The sequence below is a fragment of the Microcebus murinus genome, chromosome 12 (genome assembly GCF_040939455.1).
Source record: "Microcebus murinus isolate Inina chromosome 12, M.murinus_Inina_mat1.0, whole genome shotgun sequence".
NCBI lineage: Eukaryota > Metazoa > Chordata > Mammalia > Primates > Cheirogaleidae > Microcebus > Microcebus murinus.
The window spans coordinates 85999313-86025331 of NC_134115.1; the positions used below are offsets into that span (position 1 = coordinate 85999313).

The 26019-nt window shown below is 54.5% G+C and overlaps 1 protein-coding gene across 6 annotated transcripts in view; it reads left to right on the forward strand.

Moving 5' to 3' along the window:
* RALGPS1 (Ral GEF with PH domain and SH3 binding motif 1) overlaps positions 1-26019 on the forward strand; it is a 269878-nt gene that overhangs the window by 223309 nt on the left and 20550 nt on the right. For 4 of the 6 annotated variants that reach the window (XM_012771947.2, XM_076009044.1, XM_076009045.1 and 1 more), the window contains 4 exons: positions 3672-3739; positions 20318-20444; positions 21622-21779; positions 24100-24151. In XM_012771947.2, coding sequence (XP_012627401.1) covers positions 3672-3739; positions 20318-20444; positions 21622-21779; positions 24100-24151 — 405 coding nt within the window. The remainder of the gene's footprint in view (positions 1-3671; positions 3740-20317; positions 20445-21621; positions 21780-24099; positions 24152-26019) is intronic. The other 2 variants (XM_012771954.2, XM_076009047.1) reach the window with 1 other exon arrangement.

A 26019-nucleotide genomic window follows, 5' to 3' on the forward strand; every position in this document is an offset into this window, starting at 1 on the left:
ATGGCCACAAAGACATCTCCCCACCCCCGGGCTCCCCCCGCTGCCTCAGCCAGCGAGACTCGAGGGGAATGAACGGCTGCTGGAACAGCGCCGCAGGAGGGTCACTGCCCTGGCTGGGGATCAATCACCTGGGAAATCTACTAACCACCCAGATGTCTGGGTGGGGCCTGAAAATCTGTATTTCTTCCAATGCTTCCTAGGTGGTTCTACTGATCTTTGGGAACATAGATTTGTTATCTTTAGTTGTTACTATAGAATGATTTGCTAAAATATATGAAATTGTGATCTATTACATAATAGTAACAGCAATAGATAATGGCTAGAGATTACCATTAAAATCACACTGACCACAAATTGAGCTCATTTTATTTACAAAGCATTTGCTGTTCCTGAAAAGAGTGCCCTGGAGTGAGAAATTATTCCCACTTAGGCTCTGGGATAATATTTTCCATGCATGTGCCAGTATTGCGATTAAAGAGACAGTAGTTTTTCATTAACACTAATATGCTTTAAGGAGAAAAATGGTCTATAAATACCTTTGACCATGAGATAATCCTTGGACAAGCTGCAGATCATGAGTAATTACTCCTTCCATTCTGAAGGACATTAAACACCCCCAGCACTTGGTGCTATAATAGTCAGCCTGGGTTTTACAAAAGCCCTTTGTTGTGGTCAAAGTGGACAAACCAGGGAGGAAGCCTGCACTCTCATCCCTGGTCCCCAGGCCATTGGAGAGTCCCCAGGGAGCATCTGGCCCTGAGTGGCAAGAGATGGGCAGGACCTTGATTCTTGGGGAGCCCACATTCCACAGCCCACTCACGCCCAGAACCATGTGCTCTTCACCCCCAAAGGATGCAGTGACTCTGTTATTACATTTGTGACATTGTATTTCTAACATCCTGCCCCCATCTGCTTTAGAAATACTATGCCGAGAGGCCGAACCAGTGCTTTTTTCCCCCCTCAGTCTTTAGTCTTATTTTATTTTATTTAAGAAAAATTACCCAAGTTCCTGCTACCTAGAAAGCATGACCATCAGCATTAAGTAAATATAATTTTGGACATTTTGCTATGCATGCAAAATTTATATATAGAGAGAGGAGGATGGATAGGTGGATAGATATAGGGATAAAATGTATTAAAATTTGATTATACTACACTTACTGTTTTTAACTAAAAATATTAACTTTTATTTTACTTTAACCAGAAAAAGGAACTTAAATGAAATGTGAGAAATTGCTACTCTTTCAATAGATACTTCCTTACCACAAGAGATAAAAAAAATCCTTCTAAGATTAATAAAAGAGATCAGGAAAAACATTAAGAGGTTTGAGTCAGTAAGTTTGATTTTTGACTAGGTTTCCATTGTGCAGTGTTGGTTGACTCTGGTATGAGAGAGGAGAATATTAGCACTCTCCCCTTTCCTTCACCTCCACCGCACAGCCTCCAACTTTTTGTCAGTTGTATTATTGTTACCATGCGGTCCAAGTTTATAACATAAACACCATGTTCAGGAATCATAATTCCTACTGTTTAGTATTTTTAAAGAGATTCAATTCTTACCACCTGTTGTTTCTCCACAGTTTCTCCATTCCTGGAGTCTTTATTTTAAATCAATCCCTTATTTAGCTGGATTTCATCAGGAAATGATGAAATCCCCTCCCACCCACTGCCAAAAAAAAAAACGAAGGCGCTCACAGGTCCCGCATTCCCTGATTTCTTTCCTGGAAGCGCCTGCATCTGACGGGGCCTCCCTGGCCTTGCGGGGGCCGCGCTCCCTGCCGCCGTCTCCGGCCGTGCACCCTGCGCTTGCCTTCTGGCCCTGGGTGTTGCTGCAGAGAATAAGCCAGTCTGATTTTTTCCCTATTGTAAAGGACTTGTTTTGTCTGCCTGGTGGGCAAAGAACTCCTTGAAGTCCAAAGGCTTAATAAGGGAGTGCCACAGATAGAGGGTTCCGTACCAAGTCTCCCTGGACCGTGGTGTCCGCTTTCTTCGTTTCAGAGGAAGTCTTTTGGTTTGTCTTTGACTACTTCTGTGCCACTTCTCGGCTTCTCTCTTCCAGGGATTCCAGGAATCCCTGTGTTGGATGTCCGGTAGCTTCTTCCTAGCGCCTGCAATCTCCACCTATTCAGCAGCAGGCACTAGGGTGGCCTGTCTCTGCCCAGGTATTCATCAGTCCTCTCGCGTTTCAGTCCTTGGTCTGTTCCCTTAGGTCTGCAGTGTCCCTTGCCATCCCACTCCTGTTTCATTGCCTCATTTTTTAGGTTTTGTTCCACCCAACCATGTTCTTACTAAGTCGTTCCACTGCTCGGAGCGCTCGGGGGGTCCTTCCCCTGCTCCTGGAGCTGCCTTCTGGGTTGGGCCATGGGGCAGTGCTCTCCTCCCTCTTGCCTCCTTTTGCAAGAGGATGTGAGCTGTGTTGCCACACCACTTCTTTTCATCTTGCTCCCATTGGAGAGGCTCTGTCTGGATGTTCCGTGGCGCTGATCCAGGAAGGAGGCGTGTGGCCCTCCTCCACGTGTGACAGCGAGGCTGGCTGGGAGGGGCAGGGGGTTTAGGCTTTCTGCTCTTCTGTAGCCCGGGGAGTAGGAGGTTCGGGCTCCATGGAGGCAGTAAGCAAGCAGTCCGTTTTGTGTGGTGGGATCCAGTAAAAGGCCTATTTCAGGGTTTCCTTCACCTCTTTGGGGGGCTGTATCCCATTCCACACGGGGATACGCTCAGGTTTCAAATCATGCCCCATGGAGCCTTCATCTCCATAGGCATATCCGCCATGCTCTCTGCCCATCTCCTCCATTTCTCCCCAGCACTGGCTGCCATTCAGAAGAGGGAAAGATTAAGACCCCCGCCCAGACCCACAGAGACAGGTCGGAGGACAGGAGAGGAGCCATGCTGTGTGGCACCGCTGGGTCCAACTTCGGAACCCTCTGTTTCTTTCCTTGGCTGCGAGTCTTTAAAGTTCGTGGCCTTGTACTATGCCCACTGCCTTGTTTAGCCGCAGCCGGTAGGTTCTTTTACTCATAAGCTTTTATAACTGGTAGTCAGTTTCGCTGGGAAAGGGAGAGTCTGACATCTATCTTCACTGTGTCATTTTCACCCAGAAGTTCTTAACTGGTGCTTTAAAAAATATACTGAGGTGCCTCTCTGAGGGCATCTGATAAGAGAGAGAGCACAGTATAATGATTAAAAACTCCAGTTCAGGGTTGGACAGTCCTGGGCTGATCCCCGACTCTGCCACTTGCTAATCCTATGAATTTAGGGAAGCTACTTAACCTCACCACTGCTCAGTTTCCTGATTAATTTTTTAATTTTTAATTTTTATTTATTTTATTAGTAACATCTATTCATCTGGAAAGTTTTCTCATCCCTAAAAGGTACCTGGCTCATGGAGTTGTCATGAAGAATTGACACATATGTGCTCAGTAAACAACAGGTTATGGTCTCTCTTTTTACTTTGTCTTTCTTATCTTAACCATCGTTTCTTGGTCTTGGAAATGCCCAGGAGAACTCAGAGGGAAGTGGCTGTGGTCTGGAGCAGATCTTACAGTATTCCTGGATTCTCTGACAGTGGTAGCCCTTCACAGCCATCCAGTCTCCCAGCCCCAAACACACACATGTTTCGTTTCCCCTGTGATAAACCAGATCCCAATTGATCTTGTGAACATCTTTGTTTTCAGACTGTCACTCAGAATCGAACCAGGAAGCAGCTCTCCGAGACTAGTCTCTTCCAAGGAAGATCTTGCAGGTATTGTAGCTACCTCAGGTGGGAGCAAACCCGCCAATAGCCCAAATATGGCTGCCAGAGTTGATGGTGGGGCCCCCACTTGCCGGTGGGGCCAAAGGGAAACATTGAGATTGCAGCTTGGCAGACTCAGCTGTCCCTGCTCACAGCCCTCCCTGCCAACCTGCCCAGGCTCCTGACCACATGGGACCCCTGTGGGACACTTCTGTGCTGGGGTTCCCTGGAAGAGGCTGGGTGTTGGAGCTTGGGACCAAGCAACCCCAAGAGGGGTGAGATCAGAGCCCCGAGTTGGGAAGGGTACACACGGTAGAGAAGACTGCAGGATCTTTTCCAGGTCATCTGGACCCGCATCAGCAGGGATGCTGCCCAGGCTCGGGTTCATGTGCCCTGCAGGGGTGCACAGGATGCCTGGGGTATTTGGTGCCACCAGACACAGGTGGCTCGTCATACTTGTGGAACACACACATGCACTCTGTGTCCCCTGTGATCAGAGCCTGGGCTATCTCACCTTTAGTGATCTCACTCACAGAATGGTGGTAATACTAGTACTCATGTTGTAGGGCTGTTGTGACACCCGAGTATGTCCATACCTGCAAAGCGCTCCACCCTTAGCAACACATCATGAAAGTGCACTCAGTGTTGGCTGCTTGTTGTTATCGTCATGGCTGCCTTTGATTAGTATTCCAACCAGTTCTCAGTAACTGGAGCTGATCTCTTTCCACTGCTGTCCAGGGAGAAGCCGGGGGTGTGGGGGGTCTAACAGCACTTCCTCCTCCTGGTTTGAGCTCTGGGTCACACCTGTCTGGGTTCTAGGCCACTGCAGTCTTAGCAAGTGACTTCACCTCTCTGGGCCTCAGTTTCTTTACCTGTAAAATGGGGGTAATAAAACCTTCATTCCAAGAATGTTGGATGTCAAAAATGAAATGCTATTCAGAAGGTATTCATTGTAGTCTGCCATGCAGTGAGTGTTCAGTAAGGGGGTGGCTACTGCAAGCTCCTATGTGGTGTCATGCCACCCCAGACTGTTGACCAGCTCAAGCCATTCTCTCCACTCTCCCTAGCCAGGCCAACCGCTGTAATATCTCCTGGTGGACACAGGACTGCAGAGCCCACAGGGAGCAGGGTGGTAGCCCCTCACTAGCCCCACTCAGCAGAGGCTCTGTCATGATCCTGAGTGTAGTCCAAGCTCCTGGTCTTTTCCAGCCTCTCCTGGCTCCCCTGTGCCACCTGGACCCTGCCCCTGGCAATCTGGGCTCCTCTGGAACTTAGCTGAAGAAGATACTGGTTGACTTTCACAGCCTTAGGAGGTGCTGTTGTTCACACCTCAAGACAGCGTGCTGGTGGAAGCTTGATTTTCACAGGGTTTCCACCACCCCAATATTAAAATGTCCTCTGGAGTCTTCTAAATCCACTACCTTCCATATGTGACAGGTGACTCCCCCAGCAAGGGTGGCCAGAAGGAAAGCTCTTGGCGCTGGCCTTGTGTCCACCTTCTCCTCTCTGTCTGTTCTAGAGCACCCTCCTCCTGTTAGTCAACATTGCCCCTTCCAGATGCTCAGTCACCTGTACCCGACCCATGGCAGTGAGGCAGGAGGCAGAGGGCGGGTTCCCTTCCCAAGGATACAGGAAATAGCGCGGAATTCCAAAGCAATTGCAGTGGCCTAGGGCCACAAAAGGAACACTAGCAAAGACTAGCCATTCAGGACCATCCTCAGGGCTGGTGCCGAATTGCAGCAGCATGGGGGTGATGCTCTGCCCCTCTGAGTCCCCTCCAAATGCATTTGAATAGTGGCCTGTCTGTTAGGCCTCTGTAGCCTTATCAGGTTGGTAATCACGCCTTAACAAGATGAGCTGTGTGTCTGGCATTCTCCAAATGCCAAGAAGTCCCCACGGCCACACTTGCTGCCCTTCAGACAGCACTGAAGGATTCCTCTCCTAGGGGCCTTCCTGCTGCCTGATTCCACCACTTCCACCCCTGCCGGGCCTGGCCGAGCTCACTGCTCCCTCCCCGCGTGCCAGAGCCATTGAGCAGGGAGAGACGGGAGGGCAGTGGTCACTGCAGAGGAGGGTGTTAGCCTTGGCGTGAGAGGACAGCTCTGCCCCTCCCAGTGGCTCTCTTCTTCTGCAGGCCAAACTCCAGCCTCATCTCCGCCTGCAAGTTGCAAGGCCTCTGTGAAGTTCTCCACCCCAGGCCCTTTGCCTGGGCCTTGAGCATTCTTCTCCTCGGTTATCGTAATCTTCTCTTGCTCATCCTTTTAGACTTGGAGAGGCTTTTATTTTTGCTCTTTCTTTCTTTGTGACGTTCATCACAACTTGTCATTATTTTCTTTGTGGTCACTGGGCCTGACTCGTCCCTTGTTGAATCTCCAGCACCTAGCATGATGCCTGCCCTTTGTGGACGCTTGACTCTCAAAGGGCTCCTGGGGGAAGAGATGGAGAGATGGACGGGGGGTATGTGCTGAAGCTCCCGGTCAGCCTTTGGTGCACGCTAGCCCAAGCATGAGAGGGGTCCTGTTGCTGCAGTTTCATGATCAGATCTGGCCCCCTCCTCCCAGTGCCTCCATGCCCACGTGCAGCCCAGGCCCTCCTCTGCCCGCCTGGGCCTCTAGCACCTGTTCTTCAACACGTCTACAGGCTGCTTGCTGTCAGGGCAGGTGGCAGTAGAGGCCTGCTTGGTCCCTCCGGGCATCTGTCTGACCCAGGTGGTCCCTTCATGTGACCCCCATGTGCTCCGCTACCTCCTCCCTGAGGGGGAGACCAGGGCTCTGCCTCTGCCTCAGCCTCGGCCCCCAGCCTGGGTCTGCGGTGGGCAACAATGGCTCTCCCTGCTGGGGTTGGGGGTCGGAGTGGTAGACCAGGAGCCAGGCTTAGGAAACTAAAATTGCTAATTGGGAGCCTCAAGAGCTGGTCTCTCGCTGAGCCCTGGGCCAGGAAAGGAGGAGCTGCTTTTACTGGCCTCTTTGACCCTTGCCTGTTGTGGAAGCCAGTGCTGGGGACCAGGAGCCAGCCCCCTGCCCAGCCTCCTCCAGGTGTGGCCAGACTCTCCTTTCCCTCCGTCACTGTCACCTCCACCTGGCTCTGTCATTTGTTAGCCATGCAAGACCAGAAACCAGCAAGTCAACCAACCTTCAGTATCAGTCAGAGTCCTGGCAGGGGGCAAAATTGACCCCAGATGGCTCACAGAAAGAGACTTCTATGAACAGAACCAATGCAGCGTGGCGAGGCACCCAGCACCCCTGGCCAGAAGGACACAGGGAAGAAAATGTGTTATCAACCCAGACGAAGGCTGAGCCGTGGAGGACAGCTGGCTTGGCAGGAGCTGTAGGCGGGATGAAGGCTGAGGATGAAGCGGCAGGGAGTGGAAAGAAATGCCTGACCTGTCTTTCCTCCAGCCCTGGGGCTGCCGCTAGAGCCTCCCACTGGCCGAACCCGCAGGCAGCTGGGGGCGAGGAATCCAGGACATGCATCTCAGGGGTCGGCCCCCTCCCTGGCAGTGGCACTGAGCAAGGCAAAAAAATGCACCTGAGTGGGCAAACAGAACACCCTGATGACCAAGGTGTGTATGACCAAGCCTCAGTTTCTCCATCTGTAAAGTGGGCAGAGGATGTACCTCCCTCTGTGTTAGCGCAGTCCTGACACAGAGCACACTTACCAAGCGTGACTTTATCCTGAAGACGTGACTGTCATAATTGTTGTCAATGTTATGATTCTGCCTCTGTCACTGAAGCAGCCTGCAGGTCTTAGGTAAACCTCACTGCCTCAGGGAAGCCTTTCTCTCCCCATCACGCCCGCCCCAGACCAGGTCAGGCCCCACAACGCCAGGCTGGTGAACTGCGAGCCAAACCCATTTCTGTACGGAAGCACAGCCACCCCCGTCTGTTGACGCATCGTCTGTGGCTGCTTTCGTGGGACAAAGACCCTGTGGACCGAAAAGCCTAAACTATTTAGTATCTGGCCTTTGTAGAAGCTTGCCGACCCGTCACCCCTCCCACCACTAGTCCCTATACTTCTTCTCCATGACACGTCCCTCTGCGGCAGTCCCGCAGCTGTGTGCTTATTTGCCCACCCCCGTCTTCCCCACCAGACTGAAAGCCCCCTGAGGCAAGGACCCGCCTGGAATTCCTGGAGCCCAGCACGTAGGGGCGCTGGGGGACACCCGCGGTCACCTGCCCTCGCCCCTGCAGCACCAGCCCCTGAGCCCCTTGCTGGGCTGGAGGCTCCTGGTTCGCAGAGGCAGCTCAGCTGGCGGCTGCTGACTCGGCAGCCTGCGGAGAAGTGCTGATGCCGCGGTTTCCCACAGTGCACGAGCCCGGCTCACAGGAGTGTTTTCCACCAATTTTCCAAATCCCTGGCTTCAGCCCTGGAAGCAGGATGTGAAGGTTTTCATTGATCACCAGAGTGTCGGGGCTGTCTGGAAGGCGTCAGTGGCACTCAGTGGTCCCGACCCCCACTCACGGCCTCAGCTGGCAGACAGTGGGTGCTGCTGCAGCCATGGGGCAGCGGGGTCCCTCGGGGGGTGAGGCCAGGGGGGCCCCCGGGGGCCTTTCTGGGCCAGGCAGACTGAGCCGCGTGGCAGGAGCCCGACCAGACTCAGGGACAGGAATGTGCCTCTCACAGTCCCAGGAATGGGAAGAACGCAGCCTCCCCCAGCTTCTCAGGAGGGGGGTATGGGCTCCAGCTCAGGCTCGTCCCATAGTCAGACACCCCGCACCTGCCAAGGAAAGGCCCCGCGGTATGCTCATTCGCTCGGTCCCTGGGGCTTGCCGGCCAAGGGCCTGCCACGGGCCAGGCACTGCTATGAGACAGGTGCCCTGTGGAAAGGCAAGAACCTGCCCTCCCGGGGCCCACATTTGAGTGGGCTGGGGGCAACAAAAGCCATGAGGGCAGGGAGGGGCACGCCGAGGAGCCGAAGGGAGGCTGTGTGAGCTGGACTGAGCCGGCTGGTGGGCTGTCTGCCGCTTCGTCCAGGCTGTACCCACTCCTCTAACCAGCGCACTTGGGGCTCAGGGGACCCAGGCCCTGGCTTTGACAGCCAAGGCCCCAGGTCTGTCCGAGGCCTCGATTCCCATCAGACGTGGTCCGTGAACTGAGGCTTTGGCTCTGGGAGGGTCCCTGTACCCCACAGAGAGCTGCCCTCTGGGATGGTCCCTGTACCCCACAACCTGAGGGAATGGTTGTGCGGGCCGCTCCACACCAACAAACAGACTGTGAGAAAGGAAATGGAGAAAACTTCTCAGTTTCTGGGTCTGTGGAGAAAAAAGGCCAGGCCAGGAATGCCACGTTTTCAATTTTCCCTCCACATGTAATGTTTAGTTTATATAAATGAACTAATATTTTCCTGGAGAGAAAAAACCATAAGGAACGTTGACCCCAGAGAGGGCAAGTGATGTTTGTGTGTGCTTTGGAACTGGTGAAGACATTTCCAGATTTTGTTAGCCCCACCTCCACGTGGCTTCACCAACTGACAGGTTTTCTCTCAAGAGTCCTGGGCAGCAGCGCGACTCCAGGGGGATCTCGGCCTCAGCCCCCTGTTTCTGTACGCACGCCTTTGCGCCTGCTCTCTGGCACGCCCGTCTGTCTCCTTGCTGTATCGCCTGGTGGTGAAAACCACCTCTGGAGTCGGGCAGGTCTAAGCGCAAGGGTCTGGACAGCCTCTGGGCTCTGTCCCCAGTGCCCCGTATATTGGGTAGTGCCAGTAAGTGCCCTGCCTCGAATGGCAACCCTGGCATGTCCCTGGCTTTCCTAAGACACTTTAAGTTGCACCCTGCCCCCACTCGGTCCGCAGAAGGCTGGTTTCGTGTAAGAATCGGAACTCCAGCCTGATCGGGCATTGACTCTCCTTGCCTCGCCCTAGCTGGTGCCGCGGGCCTGACTGCTGTGGCACAAGCAGGGCGCTCGGCCCCTCTCCCTCCCTGAACTTTTCTCCATCTCCCTTGGCCTGATACTGCGGATGCTTCCTCTCCTGGACACTTGCTCGGGTGTTTCAGAGCCTCCGAGAGTCCCTGACCCGGCAGATGCCAAGCCGTTCCGGGGAACTGGGCAGCCCCTTCCACGGCCCCTCAAGCCTGGCGCCCACTGCCAGCTTCCTGGTGCCTAGGTCCCCTCCAGCCCTCAACTCCATGCCAGCTCTCCTCACAGGGGTCCACCTCGGTCCACGGGTGGCCACACCTGTCCTCATCTTTTTTTTTTTTTTTTTTTTTTTTTTTTTTTTTTTTTTTTTGAGACAGAGTCTCGCTTTGTTGCCCAGGCTAGAGTGAGTGCCGTGGCATCAGCCTAGCTCACAGCAACCTCAAACTCCTGGGCTCGAGTGATCCTTCTGCCTCAGCCTCCCGAGTAGCTGGGACTACAGGCATGTGCCACCATGCCCGGCTAATTTTTTATATATATATCAGTTGGCCAATTAATTTCTTTCTATTTATAGTAGAGACGGGGTCTCGCTCTTGCTCAGGCTGGTTTTGAACTCCTGACCTTGAGCAATCCGTCCGCCTCGGCCTCCCAAGAGCTAGGATTACAGGCGTGAGCCACAGCGCCCGGCCCACCTGTCCTCATCTTGACAGACCCGTGAGCACAGCAGATCCTCGAGTGGCCGCCACTGTCCTCTGGCTGTGGCCATGCTGGCTTCCTCAGGCCAGAGGAGGCACTGGGAGTCCCCTGGCTCTGCTGACTGCTGGAGACATATTTCAAGGTCCCCAGCAGCTGTGGAGACCCCCTCACTGTGCGCGAGCAGAGAAGAGAGCAGCCCCAGGGAAAAGGGCAGGGGCTTCCCGCCCTGCACGCACGCGTGTCCGGAAACCTGCTCTTGCTGCTCTCGTATTCTCAGCACGGGCGAGGGCCTCCTCGAGGCGCTCCAGGGCCGGGAAGCCAGCTGTGGCCCCTTCACTCTGGAATCTCCATCTCCCTTGTTCTTGGATCCCCCATCTCATGGCCTGTCACGTCAAGGTCAAGCAGATGAGCCGAGACCCAAACCCACCTCTGCCCAAACTCTGTCCCGGGGGGCCCAGCCCCTCACGGCCCCGCAGCTCCCTGGGTCCCCTGCTCCGTGCTCCCTGTGGCCTGGGAATCTGTCCCCGTGACTGCCAGGAGAAAGCATCTCAGCCTCCCACAGTGGAAGGGTGGTTGGAGGCCGTTTTCAGAAAGAGCTGAAGCGGGCCCTCTGAGTGACGTGTGAGACAGCTCTTGGCTCACAGAGAGGGCCTGTGAGAGCCGCATGTATGAGAAGCAAAGAATGTGTGTGAATGTGAAAGGGACCAGCTCCCAGGCCCGGCTGTGAAACCTGGCCAGAGAAGGCTTTCAATACAAACAGACTTTCTGTGCGGAGGGGCCCCAGCGTCCTGGAGAGCCGCAGGGCTCTGGCAGACCCCGAGAGGGCCGCGTCCCTTGTCTGGGAACAGGGCTTTTAGCACGAGCCGGAAGGAAACCAAGCGCGCGTGCGCGCACACACACACACACACACACACACACACACACACACACACACCACCACCCCCCCCCCCCCCGCCTTTAGATTGGGTGGAAGTTCGCCCTTCGTTCTGGAGGCTCCAGGTGGCATTCCAAGAGCTCCAGGGAGGACAGGCAGGCTCAGAAGGATGAGGAGATGGACTGGAGCTCCTGGCTCAGCCCCGACAGAGACTGGACTGGAACCCAAGCCTTGTGATTCCAAGTTGAGTAGCTCCCCTCCACCACAGCTGCCTCCCATTAACTTCCGACGTGTGAGACTTGGAAAGAACCTCCTTGAGCAGCCGTGGGGCTGCCAGGCTGCATAACTAGGGCAGTGCTGACCCAGGGCAGGCCACTGGGATACTGCCGGAAACCCGTGGGAATGAGGCTCCCCATCCCAAATGCATGTTCTTCTCTTGCAGCCATGAGCACCATGCCCATCTACCCAGTGGCCTCCAGACATCAGTCCCAAACTGAACTTCTCGTCGCCCCACACACCTGCTCCCTAGGTGCTCAGCACCACTCCATGTGGGTCACCCTGGGTCCCTCTTTCTCCACAACACCTTCCTGGCCCACCTCCAGGGCACCACTTGTCCACACCTCTCAGCCACGCCTGTGGCCTCGAGTCTTGGCCACACCCAGCTGCTCTCCAGCCAGAGTGAACTTTCTAGGGTGCATATCTGAGTGCATCACGGCCCCTTCCTGAAAATCTCCACACCTTCCCCCATTAAACTCCAGATTTATGGGGACTACACTCTGCTAGACTAGGCCAGAACCTGGCGACCTGGCGCATTAGCCTCCAGAGGCCCTGCTGGCTGTCACCGTGGAGTCTCTGCACATGCTGTCCCCTCTGCACCCACACAGCTCCTGCTGGGGTGCTGCGCCCACCTGGGCATCAGACGTTCCAAAGGTCCTCACCAGTGCCACCTTTCTGTGTTCTCGCATGCACCGTGCTCAGGGCCCCCCCTCACTGGCTGCTCACCTGGGCGAGCTCCTGAGCCCTTCCCACCTCAGCTTCCACGTTGTGAAACTGATGTAACAATAGCACCTGCACGGCGGGGTTACCAAACAGCTTAAATACGATCATATATACAAAGCATTTATCACAGTTTCTGTAGAGGCCTTGTAGATGTCCGGTGAATGTTAACCATTGTCACTGTCACCATCATGATTGTTGTTGTAGCTAGACTATTGGTGTGTTGTTGCCATTAGCATATTTATTGTTGTTATTCTCATGTCAGAGCATGGGTCTCCCCTGGGTGCAGTTACTTGGTTACTTCTGTCTGCCCCACACTTGACTGTAGACTCCAGGGAGGCAGAACATCATCTCTTCAATCCAGTTCTGTATCTCCACGCCTGGGCCGGGGCAGGCCCAAGGTCAGGACTCAGTACAGTCTGTTCGTTGCATGAACAGAGGAGGGACGCCGTGTGGCTTAGTCCTCAAAGGGAGGCTGCAAGCTCAGGACCGTTGTTCCTGTTCTGCTCAGAGGGGTGAGGTGACTTGCCCAAAGTCACCCAGCCTGCAAATGGCAGACACAGGTGGGAGCCTGGGCCTCTCTGCCCTGATCCTGAGTCCTCTGCAGTCACCGTTCATCATCCTTGAGCTGTCCACTCCAAAGACATTGTTCGAAGGCCCTGCACTCTTTTCTCTTCCAATCAATGAGTGGTCTGTTGGGCAGCATGTTGGTTTCTTGAAAGAAATGTAATAAAAACCAGATTTTTTTCAACATGATATCTCGTTCCCTAAAGAGACTGTCAGTTCTCATATGTTCCAATAAAACTGCTAAAGAAACAGCCACTTAAAGAGCTTTAAAGATTATTCATGGAAAAATTATGCTGAGGAAAAATAGAGCAGTCCTCTGAGATAGTCAAGCCACATGGTCAGTTTTTCCAGCTGTCCGTGCCATATCGGGCCTGGCAGCGGGGACTACGCTCTGCTGGACTAGGCCAGAACCCCGGCACATTGTCACCACCCACACCCTTGCCCCTACCCTGAGGACATGGAGAAACTAACTTGCCAGCCACCCAGCTCAAAAGCGATCCCAAAAGACACGTGTCCCTGGTGCTGTCATGTGGTGGCCACCCCAGGCTTGGCGGGGCAGGAACATAAGGCCTTTCAGTAGCAGAGGGTGTCACTTACTGGCAGAGAGGCCCCCATCCCTGGGTCCCAGCTGAATGGAAATTCTTCTGCTTCCGCGTCAGACCCAGGCTGTTGGTCAACAATGCAGGGGAGGGGAAGGCTGAGGCCTGGGACAGGGAGAGCAGCAGCAGCTTTGAAACTGCGCCCAGGGAGGCCACGGATCCTCTGCTGGGCCCTCCGCTCATACCCCAGCTGGGTCGAGGGGCATCTGAGGCCAGGCGTGCCTCCCAAGGCCATCAGATGCAGAGAGAAGTAGGGTAGATCCAGGCCCAGTGCTGGAGGGAGAATCGGATTGACTGGAAGAGACCAAGGGCAAGTCCGGAGGGGTCAGGAGATGCTGTAAGTGGGACTCAGAGCCAGGAGGCAGGAAGTGCATGGAGACAGGTGGGAAAGGAGCTGAGCAGGAGTAAACAGGAAGGGGCCTGAAGAAGTTACCAGAATCTCAAGGCATCCACCTCTTACCTACCCTCCAGCTGTGTGACGTGCCTGTGAAGTGCTATGGTAAAAGTGTTAACTTCATAGGAGTCAGTGACAAAGAACTTTGTAGTGTTTATACAAGCCTGGCACACAGTGGGTGCATGATAGATGTTAGTCCTCTTCACCTTCCCTTCCTCAAGAGTAGCAATTGAGTCTTACCCATGACAGATTTCCTTCCAGGAGGAAGTGCCTCCTGCTCACCAGGTCGCTTTAAATACTGTCATCGTGTCCCTCTTTCCTCATGTTCTGACCAGTGCCCAACCTCTGAACAGCTGGAGTCCCTCCCCAGCCACCGCGGGAGTGCCACACACCTGGGTTGAAGTTCTGCCTCCAGCATGTGGTAGATCTGTGAGCCCTGCTTTCTTATCTGTGACATGGGACACTAAGTTTCCACCGCCAGTGTTGCGGCACAGGCACAAAGCGCAGCGCCAGGTGCATAGCGTTGAATCATAATCGTCATCGTTACTGTTACCGCTCCAACACCAGGTAGTCTTGGCTTCCACCGCAAGCCACGTGGGTAAGAGCAGTGCAAGTTGACCTTTAGAAAACACTTTTCTGAAGCAGGGTGGGAGCCAGAGTGACTCAGGCAGTGAGACTGTAATCCCTCACACACGGCTGCTAATAAACAAGGCAAGTTCCACCCTCTACATGGATTCGTTTCTTGAGCAATACGTGCAAAACCAAAACAAAGCAGGATGGTTTTCATTCTTCCTTTCCCTCTCTGGATTAGCTGCACAAGATGTTCCATCAGGTCAGAGCCTGCTTGTGCATCTCGATCCGAGGTTCTTTCCCAGAGTGTGCATCCGACTCACCGGGAGAGCTTTGGTAGCATGCGATGCCCAGACCCCCTGCTGCCAGCAAAGTCAGGACCTCCAGGGCCCAAGACACTCCATTTTTAACACACTCTCCAGATGGGTCTGATACATTCCCTGGTTAATAATTAGAGCCGCAAAAACGCTGATGACCACGTGGAACACGTCACCAGGAAAATGCATATATACAAAAGCTTAGGTGCAATTTCAGCCTTCCACACACTCCTCAAAGGCCTTCCACAGACCCCCTCTTGGTTCATGAAGTCTGGGACAAGAACCTTTACTTTAGAATCACGCCTCTCTGGTTCCATTATTATGGGTTGGTCTGTCAGATCCTTTTAGTGAGTGACCATCTGAAAGCAGGAATCGGGACCTCAGCCTTCCCTCTCTCCTGCCTGCAGGTCAGGTTCACCGGCAGCTTCGCTGAGATGCAGTGTGGTGTGCTGGGGTCTCTTCGTTAAGGTACTTTGAGCTACAGCAACAGAGGCAGACTCTGGCTTCAACCAAAAGGGGAAGCATCAGCTTGCAGGATCCAGGGAGGGCTGAACAGCCAGGCCAGGGAAGGATGGGAAGGACTGGGCTTCAGGAACAGCCGAAACAGGACTCCCTTCCGCCTCGCTCTGTGGCCTTACTCTGAGTCACTTTCTTTTTCTGTCACCGCAGACCAGACCGCTTCCTTCTCCACAACAGGGAAACATGGTCATTGATAGTGTCTAGGTTTCATTTCTCAGCCACGAAAAAGAGATTGTCCTCAAATGCTTTCTAGACTCAAATCCAAAGATCCTGGGGAAGGTGTCCACTCGTAGACCAATCAGCCCGGGGCCAGAGGCAAGGCCACGTTGGACTCGCGTTGGCTCCCCCGTGACTCCATCAGCGGGAGGAGAAGGTGCTTCCTGAGAAGGGGCTGGGCGGGTGGTCCCAGGTGTCTATGGCCTAGACTTGAACCTGATCCCATGGCCAGCTAGCTCCGTGTCCTTGATGCTTAACCCACTCAGCTTCTGCTACCCCGTTTGTGAATTAAAGCTAACAATACAGACCCCAGCATGGTACTGTATTTAAATGTGAAGGCACCAGAGGATCAAGGCAAGAAACAGATGACACACTCAAGGGGCGCTTGGAGAGTTTCAGAATAGGGCTGTTTGCAAAGATGTGGGCAGGGTGTGTGGGAACCCCAGGGGACAGCAGGACCCCAAGCTTAGACATAGAGGGGCACTGTAGCTTCCCCTAGGCCTGCAGGGGTGCAGGGAGGCAGCAGTTACCAAAACCCAGAGTCAGGCAGGGTGTGAGCAGATGGCGATCTCATCAGGGAGACCCCACAGAGAGAGCCAGAGGAGGCAGTGCTCCAGCTGCTGCCCACTGACCCAACCCAGCCCCACAGTGCGGCCCCAAAAGGCTGGAAGATAGCTCTGGAGGGGCAGGTGGGAGGTTCTGGCACAGGACCTGGTATAGAAGAAGTGTCCACTATTTTGAAAGTATTCTTTTTTTAAATAATGAAATATTTAATACATAAAGGATACCTATTGTACCCACATCCATACTTAACAGCTGTTAACATTTTGCCACGTGTGCTCTGTGTTTTTAAGTAACACCGCATTACAGAGCGGGGGAAGGTCCCTCTCACCCCTCTGCCTCTCACCCCTTCCTCCCTGTGGACACCTGCCGTCCTGACGCGTGTTAGGCTTGTGCAGGTTTCTGTGTTTTACTGCATATATACTTATGTAGAAACATATACACTATTGTGTGTTTTTTTAAAAATTTGGCATAATTGATATCATGCTATAAACATTCTTTTGCAACTTGCTCTTTTCACTTACCATATGATTTTATGACTTCCCCATACCAATACCTGTAGATCTAGTTTCTTCTTGTTTTTTTTTTTTTTTTTTCTTTGTAGAATGTGTTGAATAAATAAACCCCAACTCATTTGTCAGTTTCCCTACTTAGGGGCACATAGGTTTTTCTGCTTTTTTGCCGTTACTCACAGGGCTACCTCGAGCATCCTTGTGTACTTAGGTGAGAATCTCTCTAGAGCACACACCTAGAACTGGAATTGCCAGGAGAAGAAGGCATGGCAGCTTCCCTGTACTCAGCATTGCTAGTTGCTTTCCAAATATTCCATACTCATATGAACCCAAACTAGAATTCTTGTTCCCCCACATCCTGGCCAACACGAGATATTGTCGGGCTGATTATTTTTTTACAATCTGATGGGATGAAAAATACCTCATTTCTACTCTAATTTGCATTTCCATTATTACCAGTGAGGTTAAGCATCATGTAAGTATGGGTCATTTGGATGTTCTCTTTTGTGAATTTCTCTTTCCTGTCTTTGCTTAGTTTCTCTGTGTGGTTTATGTCTTTCTCACTGACCTTTGAAGTTCTCTGTACATCTGAATACTAATCCTTCGTTGGTTTTGTGGGTGACAGATACTTTCCCCAGACCATGACTCGCCTTTCACGTTGAGTTTGCTATCTTTTTGGTTTGTTTGTTTTGGTAGAGAAATGGTTAATTTTAACGTATTCAAATTTATTTATTTTCCTTTGGGGCCTGTGCTATTTTTTTCCCAGTAGTTTTACATTTTTGCTTTTCATATTGCTGACATTAGTCCACTTGTTTAATACAAGGTAAGACTTTAGAATTTTAGCTTTTCCCACGTGGAACCCAGTGGCTCTTGCCTCCTGTACCAGGAGGCGCCTTCCTTCCCACTGATGGTGACCCTGGGCTGTCATTCGCTGAAGTGTCTCGGTCCAGGCGCAGGAGCCCGCCGTTTGAATTGCTCCTGCTCTGCTTTGCTCTGACATAGTCTGGCCAGGCCTGCACTCTTCTTCTTCACAACCGTCTCAGCTGCTTTGTGTCTTTACTCTCCCGTCGGGATTCTAAGAGCGGCGTAAATAGCACGTCAGGCAGGACCTTGAACACCACATCATGGACGGTTTGAAGCAAGGAGATGATGCAGTCAGCTTTACATTTTCAGACGCTCATGAAGCTGGGTGGGGGTTAGATTTTAGAGGATCAGACAGGAGGCAGGAAGAAGATAAAGTAGGGGGCCCCAGACCAGTCAGTGACAAGAGAGATGGGCAGCGAGGGTGGGGTGCAAAACCTGTAGGCCTCAGTGACTGTGTAGCACATGTGAGAAGGGGATGTGAGAAAAGGCAAGTCACAGTCCAGGAGGAGCCAAGAATAACCATTGACTGGGTGACCTATGGTGCCTCTAGCCAAGGCTGGGCACGCAGGGGAAGGAGGTGCCGGGTTCGGCGTGGCTGTGCGAACCTGGGGCATCTCAGGAAAGGTCAGCTGGAAGAGTAGTGCCAAGAGGTTGATACATAGGTCTCAGGCTTAGAAATGACAGGTGCAGTAAAGATTTACGAGTCATCAGCATGTCTGATCACATTAAAAACAGCAGCCAGAACGGGAGGCCTGTGCAGACAGCTCTGTTGGGAGGGATTGTCAGAGGATGAGGAGCTCATGGAGAAGACAAAGTGACAGCAATGGAGGAGGCACAGGGAGAAGCGGGAGAGCGTGGCATCACGGCCGCCGGGGAAGGACAGCGTCAAGGAGTCGTCCCTAGCACCAGGCACCAAGGGCTCTGGGGAGGAGACCGATGAGCGTTCATTGGTTTTCCAGAAAGGTCAGTGGTCATTAGGGACAGAGGTCAGATTTGAGTGACTTCATGAGCACCAGGGCAGAGGAACACAAGGAGATGGGGGACACAGATCTCCGCCTGAGGAAGCGTGACTGGCTGGAGGAGATCAGTGAAGGGCCTTGGCTTGCAGAGCAGCAGGGACCAGAGCACCCCATGGGCTGGGGGAGGAGCAGGGGGGAGGGGGCAAGCGAGGCAGTGAATTCTGAGGAGGCAGGTAGAGCCCGAAAGGAGAGATGAGCCCTGGACAGAGGAGCCCCTGCTCCCCAGGCCTGGTGGGAAGGCCAGTGTGATTCGAGGTGCACGAGGCCATTGCAAGGGTGGCCGTGGCCAAACCCCGCAACCCATTCATTCTCTTGCCAGAGTACAGAATAGCGTCATTTGCAAGGGTGGGGGCCTAGGAGTTGCTAGTATGGAGGGGGGGTGGCTGAGGAGAGAGGGGATATTTGGGGATGCCCTTGAGGGGAACAATCAGAAAGCTGACCAAGGCCCAATGGAGTGATTGGCAAGGGACGCTGAGGACCCTGGGAAGGAGACAGCACCTGTGCAGAATGGCGTCTGGAGGGAGCGCAGCGCAGCGGAGATGAGACAGCGCGGAGGTGAGAGCGCAGCCTGCAGCAGGACTCAGAACTGGAGGTGGCTCAAGCACCCTGCCTCATGATTCTTCCGAAATGCCAGGACGGGGCTAGGCTTCCTGCAGGGCTCAGGCTGGGGACATTATTTTGAGACATTAAAATAAGAATGATCCAAGCATGTTGGTTGACATGGCAACTCTCAAGCCACCTGTAAGTCTACAGGATCTTACGGTGGCCCATCTGGAGCTCTGGATGGGCCCCAGTCATTACAGGCCCCCCAGGAAAGGTCCCAGCTTGGCCATGCAGTGGCCTCCTGGATATGCTCTGCACTCCATGTCTCTGCAAGAAGTGGCTGAGGACCTTTGTGGAAGCCCTGGCCCCCACCACCAGCGTGTAGCCCAGATGGCCACGTCTAGGCTAGAATCTAGGGTAATTTCCCCTTAAAGACCTCCCTTCCCAAGCCATAGAAACTAAAGAGTGTAACAGTGGTTAGGGCCACATTCCTCAAATATAGCTGAGGGTGTGGCCACACGAAGGATTCTGCCTTGGTCACTCTGTGGGGTTTGTGGCCTCCAACTTCCTGGCTCTGATGACCTCCCGTTAGCCCCATGACTGGATTGAGAAGGACATGGTAATAATCGCCATAATAAAATGAGGCTGGGTGCGGTGGCTCACACCTATAATCCCAGAACTCTGGGAGGCTGAAGTGGGAGGACTGCGTGAGGTCAGGAGTTTGAGATTGCAGTGGGCTATGATGACGCCACTGATTCCAGCCTGGGCAATAGAGCAATACATTGTAGATAGATAGTGACCAAACTAAGCATGATGGTCTAGTAAGCAACATCATCAACTACTCCCAGCCACCTACAAGGTGAGTTGAATTATTCCCACTTTTCAGATGAGGAAACTGAGGCTCAAGGAATAAGTAACATGTCCAAGGTCCCCAGGTAGTAGGTGACAGACCTGGCATACATCTGAACCCTGTCTTCCTGGCTGTGCTCGTGCTCAGCAGATCTGCCTGCTCAAACCCTTTTGTTGAATGAGTGGGTAGAGGCCAGAAAGTGGTTGTTATAAGGGCTCAGGGTAAGGGCACGAACTTGGAGCCCAAAGGCACACTTTGAACCCTCAACTCTGTCGCTCACTAGCTGGGCGACCTCGGATAACACATGCTGTGGGGAAGCAGGGCCAGACTGCTGATCCTCACATACACCCCCAGCACTCCCCCCTGGGCCAGTGGGGCTGCCCAGCCAGTGGACCCCATGCACAATAGGACACTGGCCATCCTCACTGGTGGATGTCAGCCTTGGGAGTTAATTGCTGTTTTGGAAGGGAAGGGTCAATATCTAATGAGTAGGAAGCCATGGGGCTACCTGTGACAGCCAGACCAGGTGCCTTACCCGAAACCTGTTGCCTCCTCTGAGCCTCCATACCCAGCCCAACCTACACAGCCCACCCCACCACCAGAGCCCCCATCATTGCTCTCTCTGCTCTGTTCACAGGCCCCTCTGCTGGGTCCGGTTCTGCGAGGTTCAGTCGGAGGCCCACCTGTCCTGATGCGTCGGTTGCCGGCAGCCTCCCCACACCTCCCGTCCCCAGACACAGGAAGAGCCACAGCCTGGGCAACAAGTGGGTGACTGAGCAAGCTCTCCCCCAGGGCTTCAGACTGGCCTGCATAAGGGGCGTGGGTACAATGCTGGGGAACACTAGCAGACGGGGTCCCTCGCCACCTCTGTTCTTATAGCTGCTGGAGGCAGCTATTGGGAGCGCTGGCTGCCGTGGGCTCAGGGGGAGCTGAGGGGCCCCAGCAGCAGCGCCATCAACATGCTGCTGACAGCGTCACAGGCTTGGCAGCCAGTGGAGGAAGGGCAGGGAAGCGACAGTGGCATTCCTAAGAATTTGCTCAAGCCCAGTTAGTGACATGTTGTTATAGGGAACCCAAGTCCAGCGGAACCAGTGACCGTCATACAGGGCAGCGTTAGGTGTCTCATGGCACCTGCCCACAGAGCAGTGGACCTGCTGGCTCTCCCAGCCCTGTGGGGCCCACAGCAGGGAGTCACGTGTGGGTCTTTGCATGACTGGGGGCAGCCATGCCCGTGTCCCCAGGGCATTGGGCACAGGCTCCTGAGCAGATGGGTCCACCCATTCCTCCCCTTCTCCTTCCTTCCTTTCTTCCTTCTTCCCATCTTTCCTTCCTTCCTTCCTTCTACTAAGGCACGAGCTACGGCCCAGCCCAGGCTGGCCCTGGTCGAGCTCCCAGGCTGGAGGAGCGGGAGCTGCTCTCTTAGCATGCAGCCCCTCCCCCGTGCTAGCGCTCTGCACATGCCTGTCACACACTAGCTCACTGAGTCCCCATGCAGGCCTTGGAGGTAGGTGCTATTACTATACACGTTTTAAGAATGAGTCAATGAGGTTCAACAAGGTGAAGTCCATTGCCATGGTGAGGAAGTGCTGAAGCAAGGACCTGGACCAGGTGTGTGTGACTCCAGAACCGGACATGCTGGCCTCGTCACTGACAAGCACCATCTGCCCACTAGAGCCTCGCGATCCTCATGACCCTCCTGGGAGACAGGCAGGGCAAGTGTCGTTAGCCCCCATTAGATGGATGGAGAAACTGAGGCTCAGAAAAAGGATGTGACTTGCCCAAGGTCACGCTGTGAGAGGGCAGAGCCTGGACTACACCATGGCTCTGGGTGGAGGCCTTTTTCCTGCAGCTGCGCCATCCGCTCAGGCCCCCAGGCAGGTGTAACCTCTCTTACTCCGTAGATAAGGAGCTTCGCCTTCTTTCTTCCTTTCCGTTTTCCAGTATGATGTGTCAGTTGAGTGTAGTTGAGAGTAAAAGTGCGACATTCCCATCGGAGAAAGCGAGGCATCTACTGGACGACAGTGTCCTAGAGTCCCGCAGCCCCCGCAGGGGCCTCACCCTCACCTCCTCCTCTGCTGTCACCAATGGACTCTCCCTAGGTAAGCGTCTCCAGCCCGCACACGAGAGGCGGGTGGGCCACAGGCCCAGCGTGTGCTCCGTGTCTGTCTCTGTGTCACTGTGCCACGCCCAGTGGCACTATCACTCTGGAGAACCCAGTGGCTCCCCCACCCCCATGCAGGAATCGCCCCAAGCCAGGGCAGCCTTTGCCTCCTAGCCTTATGGGCTTCTTGGAGAACCCTGGGTTTGTCTTCCTCTTGCTGGTGGCCCCTGAGTGCGGCCGGCAGGTGGAAGAAGCAGCCAGACACATGCCTGAGATCGGCTGCCACCGAAGTCCGGCCGCTGCTGCAGTTGGGCTTCTGTCCCTGGAGAGCCATGACCCCCAAGGCCCTGCAGGACAAAACAGCAGAAGCTGCCTGGGGTCAGCAGCTGGGTGGGCCACAGGTTCTCACTTGTGTACTTGTCTTCATGCTGAGAAGCCAGAAGTAGGGAGGATAAAACGTTGACTTCAGGGATGAAATTGCATTACTGAGCGTCAGCCAGACATGGTGCTTATGTCAGTGGAAGGGACAGAAATGGTGTTGCTGAGACTGGGATGGGGAGAAGTTGGTGTTAGGGCTGATGCTAGTGTGGAGCTCTGGTCACAGATCTGGCCCCTGGCTGTGCCCAGGTTAGCTGAGGACAGGTGGACACCACTGTGTCATTACTGCCATCAGACCAGTGCATTTTCCTCTGGCCATTGCCTTTCAGTGGGCCCGTGTCCCTGCAGTCCGTGTGTCTGTGTGTCTTTGTGCTCTTCTAAACAGGGAGTTCTCCAGGGCTGGCAGTAGGACAGCTACTGAGCTGGGAGTTTAATCGGTGCGATCTGAGGGGCAGAGGACCCAGGAGCTGGGGCGGGGGACAGGGAGCAGGGAGCAGGCAGGAATTGCACCCCACGGCCCTGCGAAGTGAGCCCAGACTCAGAGGCCATGGGTGGTATCAGTTTGGGGGGCAGTTGCCTCCGATCCCCTTGCTTGTCTATGACAAGCAAGTTCTGTGTCTGCCTCTGTCCTCAGAGAAGGTCATTCTATTTGGACCCAGTCAGGGTTATACAACAGCTGAGGCAAATGCACCCAGGCTTCATAGGTGTGCTGTGGAAGAAGACTTCTGGTTCCGTATGTCAGGGAAAGGCTGGGTCACGCAAAGGGAGGCAGCTTTCTTCCCAGAGGCTTTGCTGTGCTCAGGGACAATATGCGTCCTCCAAGAAGGCATCAGAGTCTGCCAGTTCCCACATTCGTTGGTCATGGAACCCTTTTCCTTGGAATGTCTGATGGGACTGGGGTTCTGAGGAACGCCCTCTGGGAAATGCCGGTCCAGCAACCCTCGGCTGGGCAACAGAATAGCTGTTTGACATCCAGGAAACTTTCTGAGCTGTGCCTGCTATTCCTGAGACAGAAAACTGAGTTGGATGCTGTGCTGTTCGTTGTCCAGACAGGAGATCACAAGGTCGTTTGGTCCCCGGCACCTCACGTCAGGGAACTCAAATGTCTTTCTGTTTGGGGCTGAAACCCCTGAGTAAGTGGCCGTGTGTACACATACCCTGGTTGGAGCTGGGCTGGTCCTCCTCACCCCACAAGGAAGACCATTGCTCAGACTGACTCCAAGGGGCCGGGGGCCTCCACCTGCCCCCTTTCCCACCTCAGCCCTGGTGCTCTTTCAGGCAGCACGCACTGAAGCTCGGAGCTCTGGGTGTGAGGGAGAGTACAAAGCCATCGCGAGTGGACACTTGAGTGACAGGAGAAAATTTCTCCTTGGAGAGGCCTTGAAGACCCCCAGAGAAGCAGGGTAGCCCAGTCAGCCCAGAGGGGCCAGCGTCAGGCAGGAAAAGGGCCGCAGAGCATTGGGGCCCAGCCGCTCCCTGCATCCCCACTGGCCAGGGGTCCGAGGGGGCCTCCCTGAGGCTCCGCCTTCTGCTAGGCAGCTGCTCTGCCACCCCTGCAGGAGGCAGTGCGCACTGGGCCTCCATCCTCACCAGGTGAGGCCTGTTCTGGCCTGGGCTCCTCGGGGCCGGGAGGGAGGCATGGGAGCCAGGCCAGGCCCAGACCCCGGAGGCCAGTGCTGCGGCAGGCAGCTGTGGCTCTCCGGGGAGGTGGGACAGGAATAGAGGACCCGCCTGGGAACAGTGGAACAGGGTGCTTCTTTTGACTCTCTCAGAGCAGAGTTAGAAATAGCAGCAAAAACTGGAGTCACGTGGACGCCCAGAGTGAGGAAGCTGTTTCTTAAGCACTGCCTCGGGCTCGGGGGCCTGGGCCCTGGACCCAGGAGAACAGGCCCTCTCCTGCGAGGCGGCGCCCTGCTCATTGACCTGTGTTCCTTTTCCAGGCAGTAGTGAGAGCTCAGAGTTTAGTGAAGAGATGTCTTCAGGGCTGGAAAGGTGAGTGTGGCCTCGGTGCGGCCTTCCTCCCAGGGGAGGTGCCCAGGGCCCGAGGGAGCTGAAGACAGGCTCTGGGAGGGGCGGCCCCAGCCCCTCTGCCGGCCTCAGCTCCTCCCGGGCAGGGCCAACGAGGAGGGAGGGCGGAAGAGCAGGATGGGCCTGCTCCGAGCGGCCCCACTCCTCATCTGGTCTGGGGGCCAGCCCAGGAGCGCTGTTGCTCGAGCAGAGCTACAGGAGGCCTGGGAGCAGATTTGGTCTGAAGCGTGGGTTCTCGAAGCCAGAAGCCTGAGAGTTGGCCTAGTCTTGAGACGGGCACGTGGCTCCGCCTGGTGGGGTCCGCGAGTGTTGCAGCCACATGGCTCAGGCCTTGGGCGCTTACCGGACACCACCTGCTAGGCACCAGTGACAGGGTTGAGCTCCTTGGGCAAGCCTGTCTGCTGCAGGCCTGGGACCTCCACTCGGGCATTCCTATCACACGTGCTCCGTGGACTGGTGTTCTCCTGTGCCTGGTGCCAAGCAGGCCCCAGGAAGGCGGGACGCCACGGGTGGGGTGCTCCCATAGCTGCGGAGCAGCCAGAGGTGAAGGGCATCGTGGGGACTCAAGGTCTGAGAGGAGGTGGGGAGAAATCTAGTGGCACAGAATGTCTGGGAAAGGCAATTCACACCATCCTTCAGGGCAGCCTTTCCACTGGCATCCATGGGCCTGTGTGCACAAGCACACGCACATGCACAGTTACACACACGGTTACACACACACATACACACGTATGTGCTTGCGTACATACTCATACACATGTGCTCACATACTCTCGAACATGTGGGCATATACACTCGCGCACACACACAAACACATGCATGTGCCTGCAGGCTCAGGCAATACATTCCCCACAGATACATTTGTGCATACGCACACACACACACCCTCCTCCTCTGGTGCTGGAGCTTCTGTCTCCTCCGTCCCCATGATCACAAACTGACCCGAGACGAGGGAAATGCTGCCTGGCAGCTCCTCCAGAGCAGAGGGGCTGTCCTGGGGGTCTGTGGTCCTGGTGGAGCGTGGCTGTGTGCCAGGCCCTGTCTGGGCATTTTGCATGCGTGCACTCGCCGCATCCTCAGCACTGTGTGAGCCATTCCTATTGTCCCCATTTGAGCCATGTGGACAGCGAGGTGCAGAGAGAAGTGACTTGCCTGCCTCACTCAGCTTGTTCGGGTAGAGCTGAGCCACGTCTTCCTGACCACCAGCCCCATCTCTTCATCACTGCTCACACCTTGGCCAGATGGCTGCTGGGACTGGCCCTGGGTTTTGTCAGTCTGTCTGTCTGTGAACCCGAGATCGGGGTAGAAGTGGAGTGACGATACAGGAGCCCCTGAGCCCCTGTCTCTGTGCAGCCCCATCTGGGCTGCTCTTGCCTGGGCCCCTGCCCCTGTGGCAGGGAGGAGAACCAGACGGGTACACGGGGCAGACTCCAGGACCTGCAGCGCCAGCCAGGGGCCCCGGGCAGCCCAGCACCTCCCCAGATAGCGGGAGGACAGCAGATGGGAAACTCACCACAGATCCTGAATATCAGTGAGACCTGGACCTGTTTGTTCGTTCATTCATTCACTGCTTCATTCCTTCATTCACTCATGCATTCATTTATTCATGCATAGCTGTTTGTTAAGTAACTACTCCCTGCCAGATAAGCTAGTCACTGGGGGTGTAATGGATATGGTTCCTGCTAAGTGCTCTTGACTGAAACTAGCACTATTAGGAAGGAGGGTGTTGAGAGAGAATTCTTTGCCTCAGGGAGACCATGCTGTACACAGTTCAGCCATGAATGCCGTAAGCCACAGCATTTTATAGGGTTTAGATTACTATCCATCTGAAT